Raw genomic sequence first — 22,132 nt, forward strand, 5'->3', positions numbered from 1 at the left:
AAAACTGGGCCCCCTACATTAGGAGCTTGGCATCTTAGCCACTGGACCACCAGTGAAGTCCCCTAGACGTAGTCTTAATTTTGGTAAATATGTGTGTAATCCTACAAAAGATTCTGTTTCTCTGCCTTCTTTAACGGAAAAAATGAATAGAGTGCCAGCTTACCTCACAGAATTGTGAGGATCTATCCTACAAAAAAGAAGTGCTGGGTAAATAATCTGAAAACATTAACATTGATAGAGAAATGGAGATTAAATGCTCTGTTAGCTGAAATATCTATATATTGGAATGACAATTGTTTAATAGTAAAGGCTATCTTTTAAAAAAAGTGTCCTAATACTAGTATATAACAGTGTTGATCTTATCTTGTAATGATGTCCCAAGTCATCTGTGTGGTTGCATCTCAGTTATTCATATGAGAACTTTAACCACTCAGTAAACTTAATTTACCTACATTTCACTAAACACACTTTTTAGTCTGTCTTTTGTTATTCCTCATGATAATTAACATTGGGTCTGATGGATTCAAATGAGGAAACTTTTTTTTGGTCAGTTCTGTAGATGTGGTACTTATTTTGAATGTTTCAAGTGGAGTTGCTACTACAGAAATACTTGGGGATGAGTATTTTCCTGTGAATTTTTTTGTTAGCATATTATTTGTAGAAATATCCTTTTATTTCTGCATCTACCCACATTTCTCACTTTATCTATGGCATTAGCAATTCCTTTTTGTTTACTGCATCAACTGAGACCTTGGAATTTCAGCACAGCAAGCATTCCTGGTCTCTTTTCCCAATTAATGACTGAACATTATGATATATTCTTACCTGTTCCATGTCTTTTGTTTATTAGGATTTGAGTTGTCATCCAAAAGCCTATGCACAACTTTCCAAATTCCTGTTTTTATTCTAATTTCTAAGCTACTTCAAATTTTTGAGGGTCTAAAAAAAAATCTGAGCAATCCTAATGTAACTTATTTGTATAAAATAATAAATCATGTGATTATTCCTTTTGTCTCAGTGAATTCTTAAACAGCTAAAACACTGCATAATTTCCAGGCTGTTAGAAAATAACTGTACTTACAGGTATTAACTAAAGTGTTAACACTTTGAACCATTTCCTCCACTCTGTTCTCCAATTCTGCCCATCAGCACTGGGAGTCTGTGAAATGGAATTTGTAGCCTTTCTGATGCACTACAGTTCAGGGTATAGGACTGGTGTGGTGAAAGTGAAAGTTGCTTAGTTGTGTCCGACTCTTCTTGACCCCATGGACTATACAGTCCATGGAATTCTCCAGGCCAAAATACTGGAGTGGGTAGCCTTTCCCTTCTCCAGGGGATCTTCCCAACCCAGGGATCAAACCCAGGCCTCCCACATTGTGGATGGATTCTTTACCAGCTGAACCACAAGGGAAGCCCAGACTGGTGTGGGGCTGAGACATATTTGCTTACAGATAATCTATAATACTTACCTTATCCATTGTGATATGTATGGTGAAATACATGTGACCATTCATTTTTAATACTCCCTCCTATTTGCCAGTTTCTAAGGCAGCATAGAGTCCCTTGGACTGCAAGGAAATCAAACCAGTTAATCCTAAAGGAAATCAGTCCTGAATATTCATTGGAAGGGATGGATGCTGAAGCTGAAACTCCAATACTTTGGCCACCTAATGCAATGAACTGAATCCTTGGAAAAGACCCTGATGCTGGGAATGATTGAAGGTGGGAGGAAAAGGGGATGGCAGAGAATGAGATGGCTGGATAGCATCATGGAGTTGATGGACATGAGTTTAAGCAAGCTCTGGGAGTTGGTGAAGGACAGGGAAGCCTGGCGTGCTGCTGTCCATGGGGTCACAAAGAGTTGGACACAACTGAGCAACTGAACTGAAGAAATCATATTTTATGGCAGAGCACCATGCCAGTCCTTATCCCCTAAAATCACATTACTAAAATTCTACTTGGATCAAATGACCTAACTTGGTTCTGTTTAATTTCTCCATTTTATTCGTTGACCCTAGCATCAGGAAAACACCATTGCTAAGTTCTGTCAGCAGTGGCCACAGGACTGGAAAAGGTCAGTTTTCATTCCAATCCCAAAGAAAGGCAATGCCAAAGAATGCTCAAACTACTGCACAATTGCACTCATCTCACACGCTAGTAAAGTAATGCTCAAAATTCTCCAAGCCAGGCTGCAGCAATATGTGAACTGTGAACTTCCAGATGTTCAAGCTGGTTTTAGAAAAGGCAGAGAAACCAGAGATCAAATTGCCAACATCCGCTGGATCATGGAAAAAGCAAGAGAGTTCCAGAAAAACATCTATTTCTGCTTTATTGACTATGCCAAAGCCTTTGACTGTGTGGATCACAATAAACTGTGGAAAATTCTGAAAGAGATGGGAATACCAGACCACCTGACCTGCCTCTTGAGAAACCTATATGCAGGTCAGGAAGCAACAGTTAGAACTGGACATGGAACAACAGACTGGTTCCAAATAGGAAAAGGAGTACATCAAGGCTATATATTGTCACCCTGCTTATTTAACTTCTATGCAGAGTACATCATGAGAAACACTGGGCTGGAAGAAGCACAAGCTGGAATCAAGATTGCCGGGAGAAATATCAATAACCTCAGATATGCAGATGACACCACCCTTATGACAGAAAGTGAAGAGGAACTAAAAAGCCTCTTGATGAAAGTGAAAAAGGAGAGTGAAAAAGTTGGCTTAAAGCTCAGCATTCAGAAAACGAAGATCATGGCATCCGGTCCCATCACTTCATGGGAAATAGATGGGGAGACAGTGGAAATAGTATCAAACTTTATTTTTTGGGGGCTCCAAAATCACTGCAGATGGTGATTGCAGCCATGAAATTAAAAGGCGCTTACTCCTTGGAAGGAAAGTTATGACCAACCTAGATAGTATATTCAAAAGCAGAGATATTACTTTGCCAACAAAGGTCCATCTAGTCAAGGCTATGGTTTTTCCAGTGGTCATGTACGGATGTGAGAGGGACTGTGAAGATAGATGAGCACCAAAGAATTGATGCTTTTGAACTGTGGTGTTAGAGAAGACTCTTGAGATCCCTTGGACTGCAAGGAGATCCAACCAGTCCATCCTAAAGGAGATCAGTCCTGGGTGTTCTTTGGAAGGACTGATGCTGAAGTTGAAACTCCAATACTTCGGCCACCTCATGCAAAGAGTTGACTCATTGGAAAAGACCCTGATGCTGGGAGGGATTGGGGACAGGAGGAGAAGGGGACGACAGAGGATGAGATGGCTGGATGGCATCACCAACTCAATGGACATGAGTCTGAGTCAACTCCGGGAGTTGGTGATGGATAGGGAGGCCTGGCGTGCTGTGCTTCATGGGGTCGCAAAGAGTCGGAGACGACTGAGCGACTGAACTGAACTGAACTGAAGTTCTGTCTTAGCTTTCCTGTCACATTTCAAGTCTGCTAACTGAGCAGGTCAACTTAACTATAGAAAACCAAAATGACGGTAGTGTCTACACATTTTAAGATCGGGGGAAACAATCTTTTGCATGAAATATTTGCCATTTTAGAGAGCGAACAAAATGTATGCAGAGCGTAATTCCCAAACCACAGTTTCTGAAGAGATCATCTAGGTAAAGAGAGAATCTGGACTGAGTTGGATGCTTCCCTGTGTTTCTGTGAATTTAAGAATACAAATCATAATTCCAGTCTTCAGTTAACTCAGGCCAAGCTCAATTTTTTATTTTAAAAGAAGTTCTAGGTTTTGCTTCCAAGTGGGACTTGGTAGTCATTAAAAAACGTATCTCTGCTATGAAAATAGTGGACGAGGTCCTTTTTAAGGGGTAAACAAGAGGAGTGGGAGAAGTGGGGAACCTTCACCAAGGGGTAAAGATAAAGAGAGCCGGAGTGAGAATGGTAGAAGAGAATGGTGTTAAGATGCTTAAAGGCAAATAACCAGGTAGAGAACGGAGTGTTTGAACAGGAGAGGGATTCACTGATGCGAATTCCTCTTCTAAATATTCCCAAGGGGCTCAACATGGGAAATGTAAATCCCCAAAACAGGCGTTTCCACGCCCTCTTTATCTGCTCTCCAGAAGAGGCCTCCTTGCAGCCTCACCTAAAAACGGACCTTACAGCCCACACTCGGATTAAGATCCTCGCCTAGCAACCGCCGGAAGCGGAAGTCGTGCGCTGGACCGGAAGTCGTGCGCTGGACCGGAAGTCGTGCTCTGGACCGTTGCTAGTGCGCCTGCGTGGGCGAGAATTGCTGGCCAGTGAGGAACTCTGTAATAACCGCCAGTTTGAAAGACCGGCCGATGGCGCCAGTGTTCCAGTCCAGCTACCCAGAGGACACCCCGGGCTCTGGGAGACAGCGACGCAGCTCGTCCAAGAGCCCGCCATCCGCACAGGCCAGACACTCCCCTTGGGTCAGCCGTACTCACTCCCGCGACCGCGAAGGCCTCAGGCCTTCGTGGAGTCGGTCGGGTGTTGGAGCTTCTTACCCCTTTAACCGCCCTGGGTCTCGAGAGCGGCCCCCCGGGCTCCGCAACTACGACTTCTCATCCTCTTCTTTCTCCTGTGGAGGGTACCGTTACCATCAACACCACTATGTGGGCAACAGGCAGTGGGCGGAGGACTGTGAGAAAGAGAAGGAGGAGAGCTATCGCCAGAGGCGGCTGAAAGAGAGAGAAAGGATTGGGGAGTTGGGAGCTCCTGAGGTATGGGGGCTGTCTCCAAAGTTTCCTGAGCCAGATTCTGATGAACACACCCCGGTTGAGGATGAAGAGGTAAAGACCAACAAGAGCAGCAGTTCAGATTCCAGCTCCGAAGAAAAAAGGAAAAAGGCCGGTCGTTCAAAAAATAAAAAGAAAAGAAAGAAAAAGTCCAAAAGAAAACATAGGACATATTCTGATAATAGTGACAGTGATTCGGACTCCGACACTAATTCCAGCTCTGATGATAAAAGGAGAGTAAAAAAAGTCAAGAAGAAAAAGAAACGCAGAGCTAAAAAGCCCAAGAAAAAGAAGACTAAGAAGACTAAAAAAGAATCCAGTGACTCAAGCTATAAGGATTCAGAAGGGGAGTTGGCAGAAGACGTCTGGATTGAGCAGTCAAAGATTGCAGATAACATGGATCTAATAGGTCCAGAGGCACCTATTATACACACCTCTCAAGATGAGAAACCTTTGAACTATGGCCATGCTCTGCTTCCAGGTGAAGGTGCAGCTATGGCTGAGTATGTAAAAGCCGGAAAGCGTATCCCACGAAGAGGTGAAATTGGGTTGACAAGTGAAGAGATTGCTTCTTTTGAATGCTCAGGTTATGTTATGAGTGGTAGCAGACATCGCAGAATGGAGGCTGTGCGCCTGCGTAAAGAGAATCAGATCTATAGTGCTGATGAGAAGAGAGCCCTTGCATCGTTTAACCAAGAAGAGAGACGGAAGAGAGAAAATAAGATTCTAACTAGTTTCCGAGAGATGGTGTACCGAAAAACAAAAGGAAAAGATGATAAATAAGGACTTTTGTTCCATGGCAGGACTTTCAACAATTTTATATGACCAAAATTAAAAGGCTTTATGGTGCTACTGTACCAACTGTAAGTTCCTTAAGAAAAAGCTGCTTTTTTAAATTTCTTTAACAATTTTGTTAAATTTAACTGAAAAAATTATATGTGTACGTGTTTTTAAAAATATTCAAACACTATAGGAGGAGAGTCAGTAAAATATGGGTCTTCTAGCCCCATCCCTAATCCTTCCCTCCTAAGAAATCTCTTTTTGGTATTTTCTTTATCTATCCATGAGTCCTGTTTAGGTACAAGCATGTGTATTGCAGGATAAAAGTTGGAGCTATTAACCTAAAGGGTTGTTGTTTACCTGTTGTTCTGACTTTTCTCTCTTCCAGGGCTTCATTTCCTCATGGAGACATTCATTTACCCAGGGACAACCAGGAGAACACCACAAAGAACAAAGGATTCAATTGAGTGTATACTTGTGGTTTGCATTTAACAGAGTTAAAAGTTAGTTTTATTGGCTCATTTTCCTCTTCTAGCTTGTTTCCCTTAAATAATAGGCTGCCAAAGCTCCTGAGTTTGGTTATGTATTTCCTGGTCCACTTATGAAGAGGGAAGGAAAATTTTTGTCTTGGCATTCCAAATAAGACTACTGAGACTCAGCCTAATTAGATTAGCTTAGGTCACATGCCCCGCTGCCGCCCTCCCCCCGCCCCATTTCCGGATATATCATTGCCACGAAAAGAGAATGACTTACTCCTGATCTGCCGAGTTGCTCACCTTATGGACTATGGGTAAGGAATGGATACCTGAGTATCCATATTAGAGTAATGTTAGGAAGGCAGGGGTAGGCAACCAACAGGTGCCCACTACAGTTCTGAATGACTTTTTAAAAAAATATAGTACATGTGCTGAAAGCCAACATTTTTTTGAAAAACTTGGCTTTGACTGTCAGAAGCCAAGGACCTCATTGAAAGAGTCCTGGGGTTTACCCATAAAAATAGACATTAGAAAGATAACGATCCAGAGTGCTTGGGTATTCCAACGAGTAGATTAGGTGCCAGCTAGACTAGGAAGAGAAAGAGCAAAAGGAGGAGGTATAAAGAGATGGTTGGTAGAGCTCATGAAATGATCAGATCAGGAAGGACCATGTGGACAAGAGAGTTAACCTGGAGACACTGGTTAGCACCAGTGCTGGAAAGACATTTAGAGCAAGCTCCACTTGTGGTCTGTGATAAGACCTTTATTGTCATCTAGTGATATCTGACCAAACTTAGACTTTCAGTACAAATGAAAACTATCTAATTTGGATAAGCCCCTTTTCAAGCCACAAGACCCTGGAAAGACCACAGAGCTGAAAGTGAAAGGATGTGGCTCTAGAATCTGGCAGGGCAGAGTTGATGTAGAGAGGAACTTTTACCCTGGATCACACTAGCTTGACACTGGATCACACTAGCTTGAGATTTTCCCAAAGAGAGTTGGGTGAAAGCCCTCTTGTTAGGTATGTACATTTCCATTTATACCACACTATACAGAAGAATCTACATAGCTTGGAGATGTTTTATATCAATGCATATAAATAGATCTTTTTAATGACTATAGTATTCCAGTCTATGGATGAACCATATTATATCTGATGTTTAGGATGTTTTTTGTATTTTGCTATTATACAACACTTGTAGTGAAAATCTTTGTGGATGTATGAGGGTTATCATCTGTAGCATGCTCATCTAAAAATAGAATTAATTATTGGGCAAAAAAGAATGCTTTGTGTCATCTAAAAATGGCCACCTAGAAGTGGAATTATTGGATCAAAGGGAAGGTATTTACTAATATAAGTGCTTTCCATGTACTAGGCAATATAGCAGATATTAGGGATAAACCAAAAAGCAAATTAAGCTTGATACCTGCCATCATAGAATTTTACATGCTAACTTGGGGAGACAGACTTTAAATAGTTAATAGACAAATAATTATAAATTGTAGTATGCTATGAAGAAAAGAAGGGGCTAGAGCCAGAAATGGTGGATGTTTTTGGTAGAGCGGTCAAAGTCTAAGAATATTACATTTAACCTTAAAGTGCTTTTAATAGCCATTGTAACATTGCTTTCCAAAGAGGATGCACTGGTTTATACACTCACCTGCTAATATTGTATTTCTAAACCTTTTGAATCTGAATCTTTGCCAATCTGATGGGTGATAATGGCATTTCACTTTTATTTAAGAGTATGGTTGAGTATGTATAATAATTGTAATTCTTTTGTGTGTGTGAATTATCCACATTATATATTTGTGTATTTTCCTATTGAGTTTCTGATCTTTTTCTTATTGATCATAAGAACTCTTCAAATAATAAATAAATCAGTTCTTTATTACAGAACTTGAAGATACTTTCCCCTTATTTGACTTTTGAATTGCTTTTTTGGGAAACACTTGATCATATTGCCCTTTAAGCCCTAAAGACTCTAGTAGCCATTCAGTGAATTGTCTTTCTTACGTGAGGAAAAGATGTAGCTCAGAAACTGTGGCTCCTAAGTAAACCAAGGTAAGACTGGTGGACTTCTGTCCCTCTCTCTTTTGGCTGCACCAGGCTGCATACAGGATCTTATTTCCCTCTGCACTGGAAGCCTGGTGTCCTGACCCATGGATCCCTTGGGAATTCCTCATCTCTTTGCTCTTAACCTAATAAATTCAGCTGCATTTTTATGAAGATACTTATGAAGTTTTACTATCAAGCATGAGGGAGGTTTTTTGGTTTGAGATATGTGTATGTGTGTGTTTTTCCATATAAAGGAAGTATCCATCTATTCCTCTTTAATTAGGAGTTTCCCCATTTATTCAGAAATGTTTGTTGAATTTTATTAAATGACGTTTTAGCATTTGTAGTTATTAGTCTATTAATATGCTGGTTTTAAAGTTATGGATTTCCTAGAATTAAATTATGTGTTGTTTATTAGATTCATTTGGAAGTTTTTGATTATTTAAAACAATGATTGACTACAAATTTTTCTATGCCATAATTCACAGTAATGAATGAGTATGGGTGGAAGCAGAGAGAATAGTGGAAAGAATCATTACAAAAAGATACTTGTATCTCATGGCTATAATGCAGTAGTGCCTCTACTGATCATATAGAAAAGGAAGCTTTTATTTTAAACATCATGGACCTGGACCTCTGATGGAAACATATAGATGACCATTTTGTTTACAGAAATGAGGATAATCTTAGAAAATGAAAATCTCAAGTTCAAAAATTGATTTGTATTATTAGTGAAATGTAGCTCTGTCTTGGTAAAAATGGTATTTTGATTTATTCTCACTTTATCTACCTGTACCGCTTCCAAAAAATACAGCCTACTTAAAAATGCACACCTTGAATTCTTTTAAAAAAGCTCTTTGTCTAGCTTCATTGTGTTTTTATTTTCATGATATCCAATGCAATGACAATAATCTCAGCCTTGATAATATGGGTGACATTTAAGCCAACCATGGTAGGGAGTTTGAAAGTGGGAATGAATGAATTAGGATATATTTGCTTCCTTTTAAAATTGAAATTTATGTTTACCTCTTGTATAATTTTTTTGAGGGAAAGCTCTTGAAAAAAATGAGATATGCATTTTCCCCTCAGGACAGAATTATTAACTTTTAATTAGTAAAATATTTGCATTGATTGGATTTGTTAGCCTAAGGAAAAGTTTTTAAGTATATACATTTTACTTTAACTTTTTTTTTAAGTTAAACTTTTAAAAGATATTTTTAAGTTTTTGAGACACAAGGGGAAAAAGAACTCTGTTGATAATGGAGTTTTTTTTCTGTTATGATAATTTCAGGCTTGAAACAATATGAATTGTGTGATAAAACAATGTTTAGTAAGATATATGTTTCAAAATTAGCCAACTGATTAAACCAGTTTGTTCAAATTTTTTAAAGGGTTTATTTTGTTCACAGATAATAAAAATACAGTTTATGATGATGTGGGCAAGAGAGGGAATACTTCTATTTTCTTTGGCAGAATTTATTTTGGTAGTGACACCACCCTACCCCTCCCCCCTTCACATATTTTGCAGAGAATAATGGTTGATTATTCTCTCCCATGGTAATAGACTGTAATTGAGGAGGACCCTATGGGATCTTCCTGGTACAAACACCTCCCTCCTATCCTCTGCTGTAGCTCCTCTCTGATGTACATAGATAATAGTATCTGATGCACTCTCCTGGGTTGTCTTACAGATGCTAACATTACCACCAAATGAAAGAAATGAAATACTTGATGATCATGCCTCTAGACCTACAGTCCCAAAGTACCAATAAGGTGACTCAGACTGCCTTATTTGCCTGGTTAAAGAATCTGCCTGCAACACAGGAGACTGGGTTTGGATCCCTGGATTGGGTAGATTCCCTAGAGAAGGGTATGGCTACCCACCCCAGTTATTCTTGCCTGGAGAATTTCATGGACAACTTAACCTAAGTAGTAGTAATGTTAACCACTCTGTTACCTCAACACCAACCAATCAGAGAACTGTGCAAGAGCTGATCAGGTTCCTGACAACCCTGCCTCCCTCAGCTGACTTTTATTTTATTTTATTTGCACATCCCTTGAATTTAATTCTAACACCACATCTCAGAAAGTCAAATTGTGTTTTTCATATGTCCTCAGTATAGGCAACATCAGTGTCTTTCTGGGTGTTCCCTTCATGGTTCTTACAGCTGGGAGAGAGGTTCTCTTCTACATGCTTTAGACTGATTCTTTGAAGAGGGGTGGTGGTTTAGTCACTGAGTCATGTCAGACTCTTTGTGACCCCATGGACTGTAGCCTGTCAGGCTCCTCTGGCCCTGGGATTCTCCAGGCAAGAATACTGGAGTGGGTTGCCATTTCCTTCTCCACCTCACCTGACTCTTAAAAAATGCTTTGGTGAAACCCTTTGAGGAGTTGGGGGTATTTTTGAGCACACACCAGAAGTTTTCCTTGCTTGGTCCTGCAATAAACCTCGCTGCTCCACAACGCCCACATTTTGGTTTCTTTGGCCTACTGCATCTGGCACACAACCTTGCGTTTGGTAACATTCCTTAAGTTTTTGTTACCTTAAACCTTGCAAATATACATTCATTGTATATTTGCATATGTACATACATACATGTTCAACTTAAAAATACTTTTATTTTTGCCACTGTATTTGATAATTTTTTTAATTGGGGAGAATGGTAAAATATGTGTCCGTGTCTTAATTAGGTGAGTGAGCAAAGTGGAATACTGGCTGTGATAACACTAAAGTGAGCTGGCCTGTTGCCGTGCCTGTATATGTGTGCTCTGGAGAAGGCAATGGCACCCCACTCCAGTACTCTTGCCCAGAGAGTCCCATGAATGGAGGAGCCTGGTGGGCTGCAGTCCATGGGGTCGGGAAGAGTCGGACACGACTGAGTGACTTCACTTTCACTTTTCACTTTCATGCATTGGAGAAGAAAATGGCAACCCACTCCAGTGTTCTTGCCTGGAGAATCTCAGGGACGGGGGAGCCTGGTGGCTGCCGTCTGTGGGGTCACACAGAGTCGGACACAACTGAAGTGACTTAGCATAGCATAGCATATGTGTGCTCAGTCATGTCCAACTCTTTGCAACCCCATGGACTAAGGCCCACCAGGTTCCTCTGTCCCTGGGATTTCCCAGGCAAGAATACTGGAGTGGGTTGCCATCTCCTACTCCAGAGGATCTTCCCAACCTAAGGATCAAACTTGTGCCTCTGAAGTCTTCTGCATTAGCAGGGGGATTACCGCTAAGGTTGGTGATGGATAGGGAAGCCTGGGTGCGGCAGTCCATGGGATCGCAAAGAGTTGGACACGACTAAGCGACTGAACTGAACTGAGGGCAACCTGCTACTCCTAAGTCGGCTTCAGTCGTGTCCGATTCTGTGCGACCCCATAGAGGGCAGCCCACCAGGCTCCCCCGTCCCTGGGATTCTCCAGGCAAGAACACTGGAGTGGGTTGCCATTGCCTTCTCCAATGCGTGAAAGTGAGAAGTGAAAGTGAAGTCACTCAGTCGTGTCCGACTCTGCGACCCCATGGACTGCAGCCCACCAGGCTCCTCAGTCCATGAGATTTTCTAGGCAAGAGTACTGGAGTGGCTTGCCATTGCCTTCTCCGGAGGGCAACCTGGAAAGCCCCCAAATACGCAAGGTTTCACCAATTTGCGTGTCATCTACATGAATGAAATAAATTTCGGGTTAAAAATTTAAGAAACCTAAAAACACACCTGGACGCCCCTCCCAGCCTCTGGACTTGGAGACCGGAGACCGCTCAACCAACTAGCCTGAATTTGGCCTCCTCTTGGGAGGCGGGAGCAGGAGGCCATCGAGCCGCAGTCCTCCAGTATTCCTAGAGCGACCGTCAAGTGCGCCGCGGAGCGAGAGCGGCCGCCCAGTAAAGAGCTAACAAGCTGCTTGAAAGCTTTTGGCTTTTCCCGTGGGTCCTTGGAGGGGTGAGTGGTGATTGTGCTCCATTTTGGGGAGTAACTGCGGCCCGTGGGCTGGGAAGCAGCTGATTTCCTTGGAGGTGCGGAGAAGCCTTACCCCATGGAGGAGACTTGTGGACTCTGAGTGGGCGAGGACAGGAGATGTTAATCTTGGGGCCTAGGAAAGGAATGATGCTGTGGATCTTGTTCTAGAGGCACAATCTTCTGCATGTGTGTATATATATATATTCTATCCACTGAGCTCAATTTTAAATATGTATAAAGTTAAGCCTTAGAAGGTGACTTTTGAGCAAAAGCCTGAGAGAGGTTTAAAAAACCTACGTGGCCTTTGCGGACACGAGTTTTCTAGTAAGGGGCAACAGCAGATGCAAAGGCGCTAAAGCAGGAGCTTGCTTATCATACTCGAGGAGTAGCTGGGAGCCCAGAGTGGTTAGAGCACAGTCAACAAGGGGAAAGTGTGTAGAAAATGCTGTCAGAGAGATGGGGGTGGGAGGAGGCCTGTAGAAAAAGTGGGTATTGTGTAAGGAATTTGTTCATTTCTTGATGTGGAAAGAGTATTCGGAAGGTTTTGAGCAAAGGAAAAACACCTGACAGGTTTTTAAGCATCTACAGCCGGGAACTCGAGATGAGACCAGACTGGAGGGCAAGACTGGAATCGGGTGACTGGAGGCAGGAAAAACGCTGATTTCTCAGCTTGAAGGCTGTCAGGCAAGTGACTTCTCTTATTGGGGGAAAGCCTTTTTGTTCTATCCTGGCTTTCACCCGATTGGATGAAGTCCACTTACATAAATGAAAGCCATCTGCTTTACTCAGTCGACTCCTTTAAATGTTAATCTCATCTGAAACACCCTCACAGAAACACCCACTGTAATGTTTGGCTAAATATCTGGGTACCTGATGGTGCAGTCAAGTTGTCAAATAAAATTCACCATCATAGTACCAAACTGTTGTCTGGCTAACCATCATTACTTTCATGGACATTTTTTCACTTCTTTTAAGAATACAGTTGACCCTTAAACAACATGGGTTAGCGGCCCATAGTGAAGTCAGAAATCCAACTATAACTTTACAGTCTGCTCTGTCTACTCACAGGGCCACATTGCAGATTTGGCCTATTTGAAAAAAAAGAAATCCATGTATAAGTGGACCCATGTAGTTCACTCTCCTGTTGTTTAAGGGTCAGCTGCAGAAGCATTGGCGTTTTGGATTGTAAATCCTGTTTTGACAAATAAGTATCAGCTGGGAGTGATACTATGTAACAGCGAACTGAATTTGGAACCTAACTGGACACAGCCACTGAGTGAGTGAGCCTTATTCATGCTGATTCAGAAGTGTGTGCCAACAATTGGCAGATACTATTTCACTTATCTCTAGAGTCACTCAAGAGTCATCAAAATCAAGAGTCTCCACACACCAAGAGCCTGTTCAAAAGATTGATGGTATAATTCTCTGAGTTTTTTTTTTTTTTTTTTTAAGGTTGTGTTGGGTCTTCATTGCTGGGCATGGGGGGTACTCTGCATTGCAGTGCATGGGGTTCTCACGGAGGTGGTTTCTCTTGTTATGAGCACAGGCTCAAGGGTACATGGGCTTCAGTAGTGCAGCTTTTGGGCTCAATAGTTGCCGTTCCTGGGCCCCAGAGCACAGGCTCAACAGTTGTGGGACACAGGCTTAGTTGCTCTGAGGCGTGTGGGATCTTCCCAGACCAGGGATTGAACCCTTGTCTCCTGCATTGGCAGGCAGTTTCTTAACCACTGAGCCACCAGGAAGCCTCTCTGAGTTCATCTTGACATGTTGCGTTTGATAGGCTTTTGTAAGGTGTCCAGGAACCAGATAGCCAGAAGAAAAATCTGTCACTCTTGAGAGGTCTGGGCAGAAAAATAAGGAAATCATTGGCATAAAGATGGTACATAACATACCTGTCCTGTATGTTACCCTCTCCTAGCTTAGGTCCTATTTCTCTTTTTCCTTTCAATGTCCTGTTTTTTGAAAGAGTAATTTTTGCTTGTGCCATTTTTCTCATTTTCCTGTGGCTGGGTGACTGTTCTCCCTATCCAATGACCAGAATTGCCTTTACAGAGGTTGCAGTGACCTCTGTTTGTTTGTTTGTTTTAAATAATATTTATTTAAGTATTTATGGCTCTGCTGGGTCTTAGTTGTGACATGCTGGATCTTCTAGATGTGGCATGTGGGATCTAGTTCTCTGACCAGGGATTGAACTCGGGACCCCTGCATTTGTTGCAAAGAGTCTTGGCTGCTGGACTGTCAGGGAAGTCACTGACTTTTTTTTGTTTTTGTTTGTATGTTTTTTAGAAATACTAATAGAAATAGTAATCATCTGGGCTCCCCAGATGATTCAGCAGTAAAGAATTCACCTGCAGTGCAGGAGATGCAAGAGACATGGGTTCAATTCCTGGGTCAGGAAGATCCTCTGGAGGGAGGACGTGGCAGCCCGCTTCAGTATTCTTGCCTGGAAAATCCTGTGGACAGAGAAGCCTGGCGGTCTACAGTCCATAGGGTTGCAAAAAGTCGGATGCTACTGAGCACAATATAGTTATGGACAAGGAGACATGGAAAGTTTTGGGGTTTTCTGTTTGTTTTGGTTTTTTTTGGCTGTGGATGCGTCTTCATTGCTGCGTGCAAGGCTTTCTCTAGTTGCAGTGAGTGAGGACTACTCTCCAGTTGAGATGCCCTCATTTACCTCAAAACATGTCTCTGAATTAGGTATTATCTTCATTTTACAAATGAGTAAACAGTGTAGTGACAGAGTTGGATGGAATGCAGGCCCCTTGTCTCCTGGATTCTACTGTCTTTGTTTTTCTACCTTCCTGCTTGTTCCTTCTTCTCTTGCTTACACGTAGGTGTTTCCCAGGTTCCAGCCCCACTCACCCTTTTCCCAGCTATAACTAACAACTACCCTGAACATGTGAGGTTTTCCAACAGCTCTGCGCTCAGGTTTTTCTCTGTCTGGAAAACCCTTTCTGTATTTTCTTGTCTGACTTTCACATGTCTTTTACGAGTCAGAAGGGCTCACCTTCAAGAGGCCTTTTCTGACCTGCTAACAGGGATTAAGTGTCTTACCACTGAGCTCTGCTAGCATCCTGTGTCTACCTTCACCGTGGCACTTAATACATGCAACTGTAATTGCTTATTTACTTGATTTCTTGTGGGGCAGAGAGCTATAGAGGCCAGAGGTTATTTCATCTCTGTATCTCCAGCAACTAAGAGTGTGGCACCTAGACAATAAATGAGGTAAGTTGTGAATATCCTTATGTTCTTTTAGTTAATTCTGATACTGGCTTTAATGAATGAACATACAAACAGTTTTGTTCATTTTGTGTCTTTTGTCTCCCTCTCAACATTTGGAGAATTTTCAAATCTACTGAAAAGTTGTAAGAATAGTATGGTCAACACTATAAACCCCACATATAGCAGCTCTTGTCAACTTCCTGCTACGTTTGTGTTTTTTCTCTCTCCCTCTCTCCTCATACCTCTCCACAGACTCCCCTTTTCTTGCAACATTTGAAAATAAGTTTTAGTACCGTCCCCTGAGAATAAGGCTATTCTCTTACATGACCACAAAACTGTATCCCACCCGAGGAGACTCTCAGATCTGCACACTTCTTCTTTGAAGGGCCAGAATAGCTGAGCTTTGCAGGTGCTGCAGTCTCTGTGGTAACTCCAGTTGACCCTTGAACAAAAGGGTTTGGACTACATGGGTCCATATAGTACATGTATTTTCATTTTGCAGATCTTTAAGTGGGGGAAAGTTTGTGTTTGGTTAAAGATCATGTGGAGTCAAAAGAACTAGAGTTTGAGTCCTGATCCTGTTGAAGCTGTTTTAGCTTCCTACCCTTGCTCATCTATCAGTTCCTTTGTTTTTGCAGCAGAGATAGTAAGTAGCACACAGATTTTGGATTTTTGACTGAGCAGGGGTCAGTGCCCCAATGTTCAAGTCCTCAGTCCTGCTAGTGTATTTCTGAAAGCAGATGTAAACACTATCTACTAAATGGGTTTGGCTGTATTTCAACAAGAAAAAATCAATCTTCCCTGTTGGCTCGGTGGGTAAAGAGTCTGCCTTTAATGTGGGAGACTCGGGTTCAATCCCTGCAGAGTCAGACATGACTGTGCACCTAGGCAGCAGCAGCAGCAGTATTCTGGTAAAACTTTAAGTACAAATACAGCCTTTGGGCTCTATTTGGTTTGCCTATATATTATTCAGATTTCTGAATTCTTCAAAACATTTGTATATATTTTTTTATTCAAGAGCAAATTTCACTTGTTACATTTTGCTGTATCTCTTTAATCTAGAGAAATACCTTTCCCACACTCACTCTTTATTTTCATGAAATTGATGTTTTGAAAAGTGCATACCTCTTGTAGATAAGCTGCATTCTGGACATTCTAGATTTATCTGAAAGTTTCCTCATTATTAGATTCGTGTTAAACACATCTAGTAAAAATGCTGCATACGTGATTAAGGCACAAGGTCAGTTATCTTACTGTTGGTGTTGCTAGGTTTCATTTGACTGCCGGATAGCGCCATTCTTCCCTTTGTAATTCATAAGCAATCAGCGTGGTGATTCTTTGAGGCTGAGATTATCCTTTCCCCTTACTGCTTTTTACCCAATGATTTCACCCATTTGTGGTCCTTGATTGAATCAGTTATTTCATCAAGGGCTACAGAATGGTGATTTTTCAAATCTGTTATTTATGCTGTTAGCTGGCGATCTTCTGTAAAACAGTCTTCTCATTTTGTATGGTTGTTTCAGAGAGAGAGAAGAAATGGATAGTAATTATTGGAAATGTATAAATCCAACAAAGGGGTATTGCTATTGCAGTTATTATCATTACTACTACTATTACTGTTTCTGTGATTCTTGTTATTACATTTTCAGGGGTATCCCTGAGGAGGCAGTCAAAAGAAATTTGCCCCAAATAGAGCAGTCTGAAGGTGGGGATGGCGATAGCATGGGGAACCGTTCCTTCCCTGGCTCCTGTGAACCTGAAGAAGGAGGGGCTTCAGGTGGTAAAGGAGGATCACCTCTCTGCTCGGGAACAGGGAGTCAAGCTGCAGGGAAACGGCACAGGCTTCCGGCAGGAGCCCCTGTGTAAGCGGTTCAGGCAGTTGCGCTATGAAGAGACCACAGGACCTCGAGAGGCCCTGAGCCGGCTCCGGGAACTCTGCCGACAATGGCTACAGCCTGAGACCCACACCAAGGAGCAGATCCTGGAGCTGCTGGTGCTGGAGCAGTTCCTGACCATCCTGCCTGAGGAGCTCCAGGCCCGGTTGCGGGAGCATCACCTGGAGAGCGGGGAAGATGCGGTGGTTTTCCTGGAGGATTTGCAGCTGGAGCTGGGAGGAACAGGACAACAGGAGGTAAGGGTCAGGTGTCCCCCTTTGCAAGAAAGCAGGAGTTGACACACTGGGCCAGAGCTGTAGCCATGACTTCAGCAGTGGAAGAACTGCTCAGCTTGGGTTCCGTTTCTTTGTAGTCTGGTTGTTTCTTGCTGAAGCTCTTACCTCAGCCAGCCTGCCTCTGCTGGGAGGAAACTGAATGTACTCCAGGCTCTCCAGCCTCTTTTCTTTGCCTTTCTGTGGTTTCTCTTCGCTTCCTTTTCTAAACATTGAAGTGTTTTTCTGAACAGCAGTTTCCGCCTAAACCCACGTGTACCTAATCATCCCTAGGACCCAAACCAGGCAAAGAAACAGGAAGTGCTCATGGAGGAGACAGCCCCTGGAAAAGCCACGCCAGAGCGGCAGGTCCAACCTGAAGGTGACGTTCCACAGCCCGAGAGAGAGAAGGGTAAGAAGACTGCATCTTCGCATGTGAGATTTGTGGTTCTGCCTGGAGGCCTTGCTCGGCACCCTTGGCATTTTGCTTTTTTGTTTTTGTTTTGAGTCAGGTTTATTGAGGTTAGTTTACATGCACTAAAATTCACTCTTTGTAAGTGTACAGGCCAATGAGTTTTCACAAACATGAAATAATGACAGTTGTCTAATCATCACCACAATCAAGACAGAGAAGTTTCCATCGCCCCAGACATTTCCTTTTTCCCTAACCCTTGTTTCTGTTTTTGAGTGTTTCTAGTTTGGTTTTTTCTGTTTAATTAAAACTGAATCCTTCTCCTGTGTGAACCTTTACCTTCCTCTTCTCCCCATTACTGGGGGGTGGGGGTGTGAATTAAAAAGGAGTGCTTGTTTCTCTCCCAAGGGAAAGAATGGCAGCCACATGATTCACTGCTTATTTTTTCTTACCACCTTTCAGTTATTGTAAATGACTACTGCCTTTTATTTCTAAATGTTGTCTGGATTTTCTTTTGTTTTTTTCTTTTTGCTCTAGACTCTGAAATCTCTCTTTCTAATATTTATCCCTTTCATTCTTCTTCTCCTCTTTCCAGTCTGGTACAAGCCCTGTTTCTCTTTTTTGTTTTACCGTCTCTCATCTTGGTGCTTCCGCTAAAGTTAAATTACCTCTTGTTCATTCTCCACCATTTAAACACATTCATTACTGTTGCTCCCCTCCTTGAAGACCTTCAATGAACTAAGAAACAACCCATCACCTTCAGTCACTCCCAATAGCTCTTAACAGAAGCCTCACCTAGCATATTCTGGCACTTGCGGACTTTGCAGCCTCGTATTCCCTGACATAATCAGCTTGCTTCAGTTTGCTGGAGACTTTTCATTCCAACTATTCCATGTGCTGGGAAACCCCTCATTCCCAGACACACTGGGACAATTAGTCATCCTTGGTTCCATCAGCTCTTACGTGTGTTTCTCCTCATGCTGAGTCCCTTTCCCACCTTGTCTGTCTGGAATATTTTTTCCTCACTCTCGCTGGCTAATTCCTACTCCTCCTTCACAGCTAGCTTAGATATCACTTTCTTTGTCCTTCCTAAATCCCCCCAAGTCTAGATCAGTTTCCCCACCTCTGCTGCTAAAGCTACCATAGAACTGATCATATTACATTAGAATCACTGGTTTACTTCTCTTTTTCTCCTGCCGGACCCAAAGGACAGGGCTTTGTTTTGTCTCCTGAGTCTGCTACCATCCCGCGCCTAGAGTAGACCTTCAGTATATATCTATTTGATGCATGGCTGATTTCAATTGTAAAGCCTTCTTTTACTTACTACCTGGTTCCCCTGTGCAGTTTCTGAGTATACTTCAAAATTCCTCTTCTTCTGGAAGCTTTCTGAGTAAAGCAGCCAAAAGAGAGAGGCCTACTTTTTCTAAACAGCCTTGCAGAAATGAATTTATGCCATGTAATCAATGATGGGTATATATTTTAAATATAAAAAGTAGATTTAACAACAGTAGATTCTTGAAATTGTTCCTTACCTTCTAGATCTGTTGAAAAATGTTATTTTACACTCAGAGTTCAGGTTGTTTTTCAGTTTGGGAGGCCCTTGCATTCCCTTTTAGTTGTGTGTGTCATTCTGTCCTCATGGAAAAGGCTGTTCTCTCACTCCCTCCCCGTGGGGGCTATTCATCCTCTTGCCAAAGGCCTTTACACCCGATCAGGTTTCTAGTGTTTCTACTCTGCCTCCCCAACATGTGCTTTTACTTTCTCTGATACCTCCTCCCCCCACCCTTCATTTTCACTTTCTCACTGACTCTCACTTTTGAAATGTTCTGCTTGCTATCTTTATCTTGCTCACACAGAGTAAGCTTCATTTGTTTGTTATTAGTGCTGTTTAGACTCTCTCTCTCTTCTATTTTCTCCATCCACTTCTCCTTTTACTCTCATTCTGCTTTCCATCCCATTCATGCTCCTGGACTTCGTGCTCCTATCTGGTATTCCCTCTGACCCTCTCCCTGGTGTCTGAGCTAAGTTTTTATTCAGCAAACATTGTTTATTATCTCTTCTGTGCCACATCTATAAGCAAATTATTAAAGCAATGAACTATAATGGATCTACTGAACCACACAGGAAAGCAGTTTCTGCTGTCCAAGGAGATCAGGAAAGGCTAACACATTTTTGTGGACTTCATGTTACCCTCAAGGTCTTGTGGTGTTTTTTTGATTTATTGGTGAGGACATTGAGCCCAGAGGATTTAAATCACCTAAGAAACACAGCTAATCAGTGATAAAATTGGCACCATGTCTGCATGCCTTCATTTCCAGTTCATTTCTTCATTTCTGGTGCTATCCCTTTCTCTTATTTGCCCTGGGTATTTAATTGACCTAGCTTTCTAATTTCCACATGGCAGACCATTATCAAGAACATACAGCTGTCAGCTGTACAGCAAAGTGAATCAGTTATATGTATATCCACACTTAAAAAAATTTTTTATTGGTGTCTAGTTGATTTACAATGTCATGTTAGTCTCAGGGATACAGTTTGGTGAATCAGTTATGCATATTCATATGTCTGTTCTTTTGTGGATTCTTTTCCCACACAGGCCATTACAGAGTAGAGTTCCCTGTGCTATACAGTAGGTCCTTATTTGTTTAATCTCACTTTTAAATACTTCCAATTGTATGTTCTTTTCAGACCCTGCAATTCTATATGCTTTTTCTTCAATTTTGAGACCAGTGATCTCATCATTTTGCCTAAGTTAACTGAAGTTTTTAAAGTAATATAGCCATTATAAATTATTCAAAAACTCAAGTTGTTTAATATACTCTTATTTCCTGGTTTTGCCTGGTGGTTGGTGTTTTATGGTAATTTATAGAAAACTAGATTAGCAAAAAGTTCTCAAAGATAAAATTATAACAATCATTTTTTTCTTCTGTGTCACTGCTATGTCTGGCACAAACTTTACGTTATTTTCCCACTACTTGTTTATAATTCTGTCTCTCCTTTAAAAAGAGTTCATAAAAAATAAGTTTTTATTCTACTTGATAACCTCAGTGCCTACAGTAATGATTGGCATTTAGGATGGGTTTAGAAAGGAAGGGATGAAGGCAGGAAAATGTTCAGTATTTTCTTCACTGAAGCCATAAGCAGATTTAAAAACAAAAAAGAACATAGAGCCCTGCCCTTTATGACTGTTTACTTGCTTGCTAACTTCTCTCTCTGTGTATTTATGCATATGTATCACATGACTTCAAACCATTTAAAATAAGTCATCTCTCACCATAATCCTCTCAAAGCAGCCACTGAGAAACATTTTCTTATGTATCATTCCATATATGTTATATACAAACACAAACATCCACATTTCCATTTTGCACATATTCAGTTTTATCCTCCTAATTGCAGATTCCTTCTCCTGAGCACCAAAAAGCAAGTAATTGGTGTTATATGCTTAATGTTTCAGGGGAGGCGAAAAGGATTGAGAATGGGAAGCTGGTTGTAGAGACAGACTCCTGTGGAAGAGTGGAATCATCTGGGAAACCATTTGAACCCATGGAGGTTCATTACAAGGACTCTAACTTGGATAGGCAGCAGGCTGAGCCCAAGGAGAAGACTGACTGTAAATGCTCAGAATATGGGCAGGCATTCTTCCAGCACTCAGACCTGATTAAGCATGAAAGTTCACACAGGAAAGAAAAACTCTGTGAAGCTGAAGTGTGTCAGAGTTTGAGTCTTCCTGGACATCAGAAAATATGCTCTAGAGAAAAAGGTCATCAGTGTCATGAATGTGGGAAAGCCTTTCAGAGAAGTTCACACCTTGTCAGACATCAGAAAATCCATCTTGGTGAGAAGCCTTATCAGTGCAAGGAGTGTGGAAAAGTCTTTAGCCAGAACGCAGGCCTTTTGGAACATCTCAGAATCCATACTGGAGAGAAACCTTATCTATGTATCCACTGTGGAAAGAACTTTCGGCGCAGCTCCCACCTTAATCGACACCAGAGAATTCACAGTCAGGAGGAGCCCTGTCAGTGCAAAGAGTGTGGAAAAACCTTTAGTCAGGCCCTTCTCCTCACCCACCATCAGAGAATCCACAGCCACTCCAGAAGCCACCAGTGTAATGAGTGTGGGAAAACCTTCAGTTTGACATCAGACCTTATTCGACACCACAGGATTCACACTGGAGAAAAACCTTTCAAGTGTACTATTTGCCAGAAAGCCTTCCGATTAAACTCCCATCTCGCTCAGCATGTGAGAATCCACAACGAGGAAAAACCCTATAAGTGTAATGAATGTGGAGAAGCCTTCAGGCAGAGGTCTGGTCTTTTTCAACATCAGAGATACCACCACAAAAACAGACTGGCTTGAT

General features: G+C 41.9%; 2 protein-coding genes across 8 annotated transcripts; both read left to right on the forward strand.

The window, feature by feature from the left end:
- Positions 1 to 4,253: 4,253 nt before the first annotated feature.
- NKAPL (NFKB activating protein like) lies at positions 4,254 to 9,275 on the forward strand. The gene is made up of 2 exons (XM_070361106.1): positions 4,254 to 5,588; positions 5,894 to 9,275. Exon 1 carries the CDS (start codon positions 4,309 to 4,311, stop codon positions 5,506 to 5,508), a length of 1,200 nt encoding a protein of 399 aa, XP_070217207.1. The 5' UTR covers positions 4,254 to 4,308; the 3' UTR covers positions 5,509 to 5,588; positions 5,894 to 9,275.
- Positions 9,276 to 11,876: 2,601 nt separating this feature from the next.
- Positions 11,877 to 22,132, forward strand: ZSCAN26 (zinc finger and SCAN domain containing 26). 7 transcript variants are annotated; one of them, XM_070361101.1, is made up of 5 exons: positions 11,894 to 11,974; positions 14,279 to 15,217; positions 16,864 to 17,345; positions 17,655 to 17,772; positions 21,230 to 22,132. In XM_070361101.1, the coding sequence occupies exons 3-5, from the start codon at positions 16,926 to 16,928 to the stop codon at positions 22,129 to 22,131; spliced, it is 1,440 nt and encodes a 479-aa protein (XP_070217202.1). In that variant the 5' UTR covers positions 11,894 to 11,974; positions 14,279 to 15,217; positions 16,864 to 16,925; the 3' UTR covers position 22,132. The 7 variants fall into 7 exon arrangements, with proteins under 7 accessions (XP_070217205.1, XP_070217202.1, XP_070217203.1 ...); XM_070361102.1 differs by having other exon boundaries at positions 11,912 to 11,974; positions 15,141 to 15,217; XM_070361100.1 differs by lacking the exon at positions 11,894 to 11,974 and adding an exon at positions 11,981 to 12,178 and having other exon boundaries at positions 12,563 to 15,217.

Source organism: Bos mutus, chromosome 23 (assembly GCF_027580195.1).
Source record: "Bos mutus isolate GX-2022 chromosome 23, NWIPB_WYAK_1.1, whole genome shotgun sequence".
Taxonomy (NCBI): Eukaryota; Metazoa; Chordata; class Mammalia; order Artiodactyla; family Bovidae; genus Bos; species Bos mutus.

What these genes read in the sequence shown, in the direction of transcription:
- ZSCAN26 (XM_070361104.1), top strand. Translation starts at nt 16,926, where the DNA reads ATGGCGATAGCATGGGGAACCGTTCCTTCCCTGGCTCCTGTGAACCTG. An exon ending in GAGGAACAGGACAACAGGAG is followed by an intron (nt 17,346 to 17,654) that starts GTAAGGGTCAGG and finishes AATCATCCCTAG; the next exon opens with GACCCAAACCAGGCAAAGAA. An exon ending in ACAGCCCGAGAGAGAGAAGG is followed by an intron (nt 17,773 to 21,229) that starts GTAAGAAGACTG and finishes TTAATGTTTCAG; the next exon opens with GGGAGGCGAAAAGGATTGAG.
- NKAPL (XM_070361106.1), top strand. Translation starts at nt 4,309, where the DNA reads ATGGCGCCAGTGTTCCAGTCCAGCTACCCAGAGGACACCCCGGGCTCT.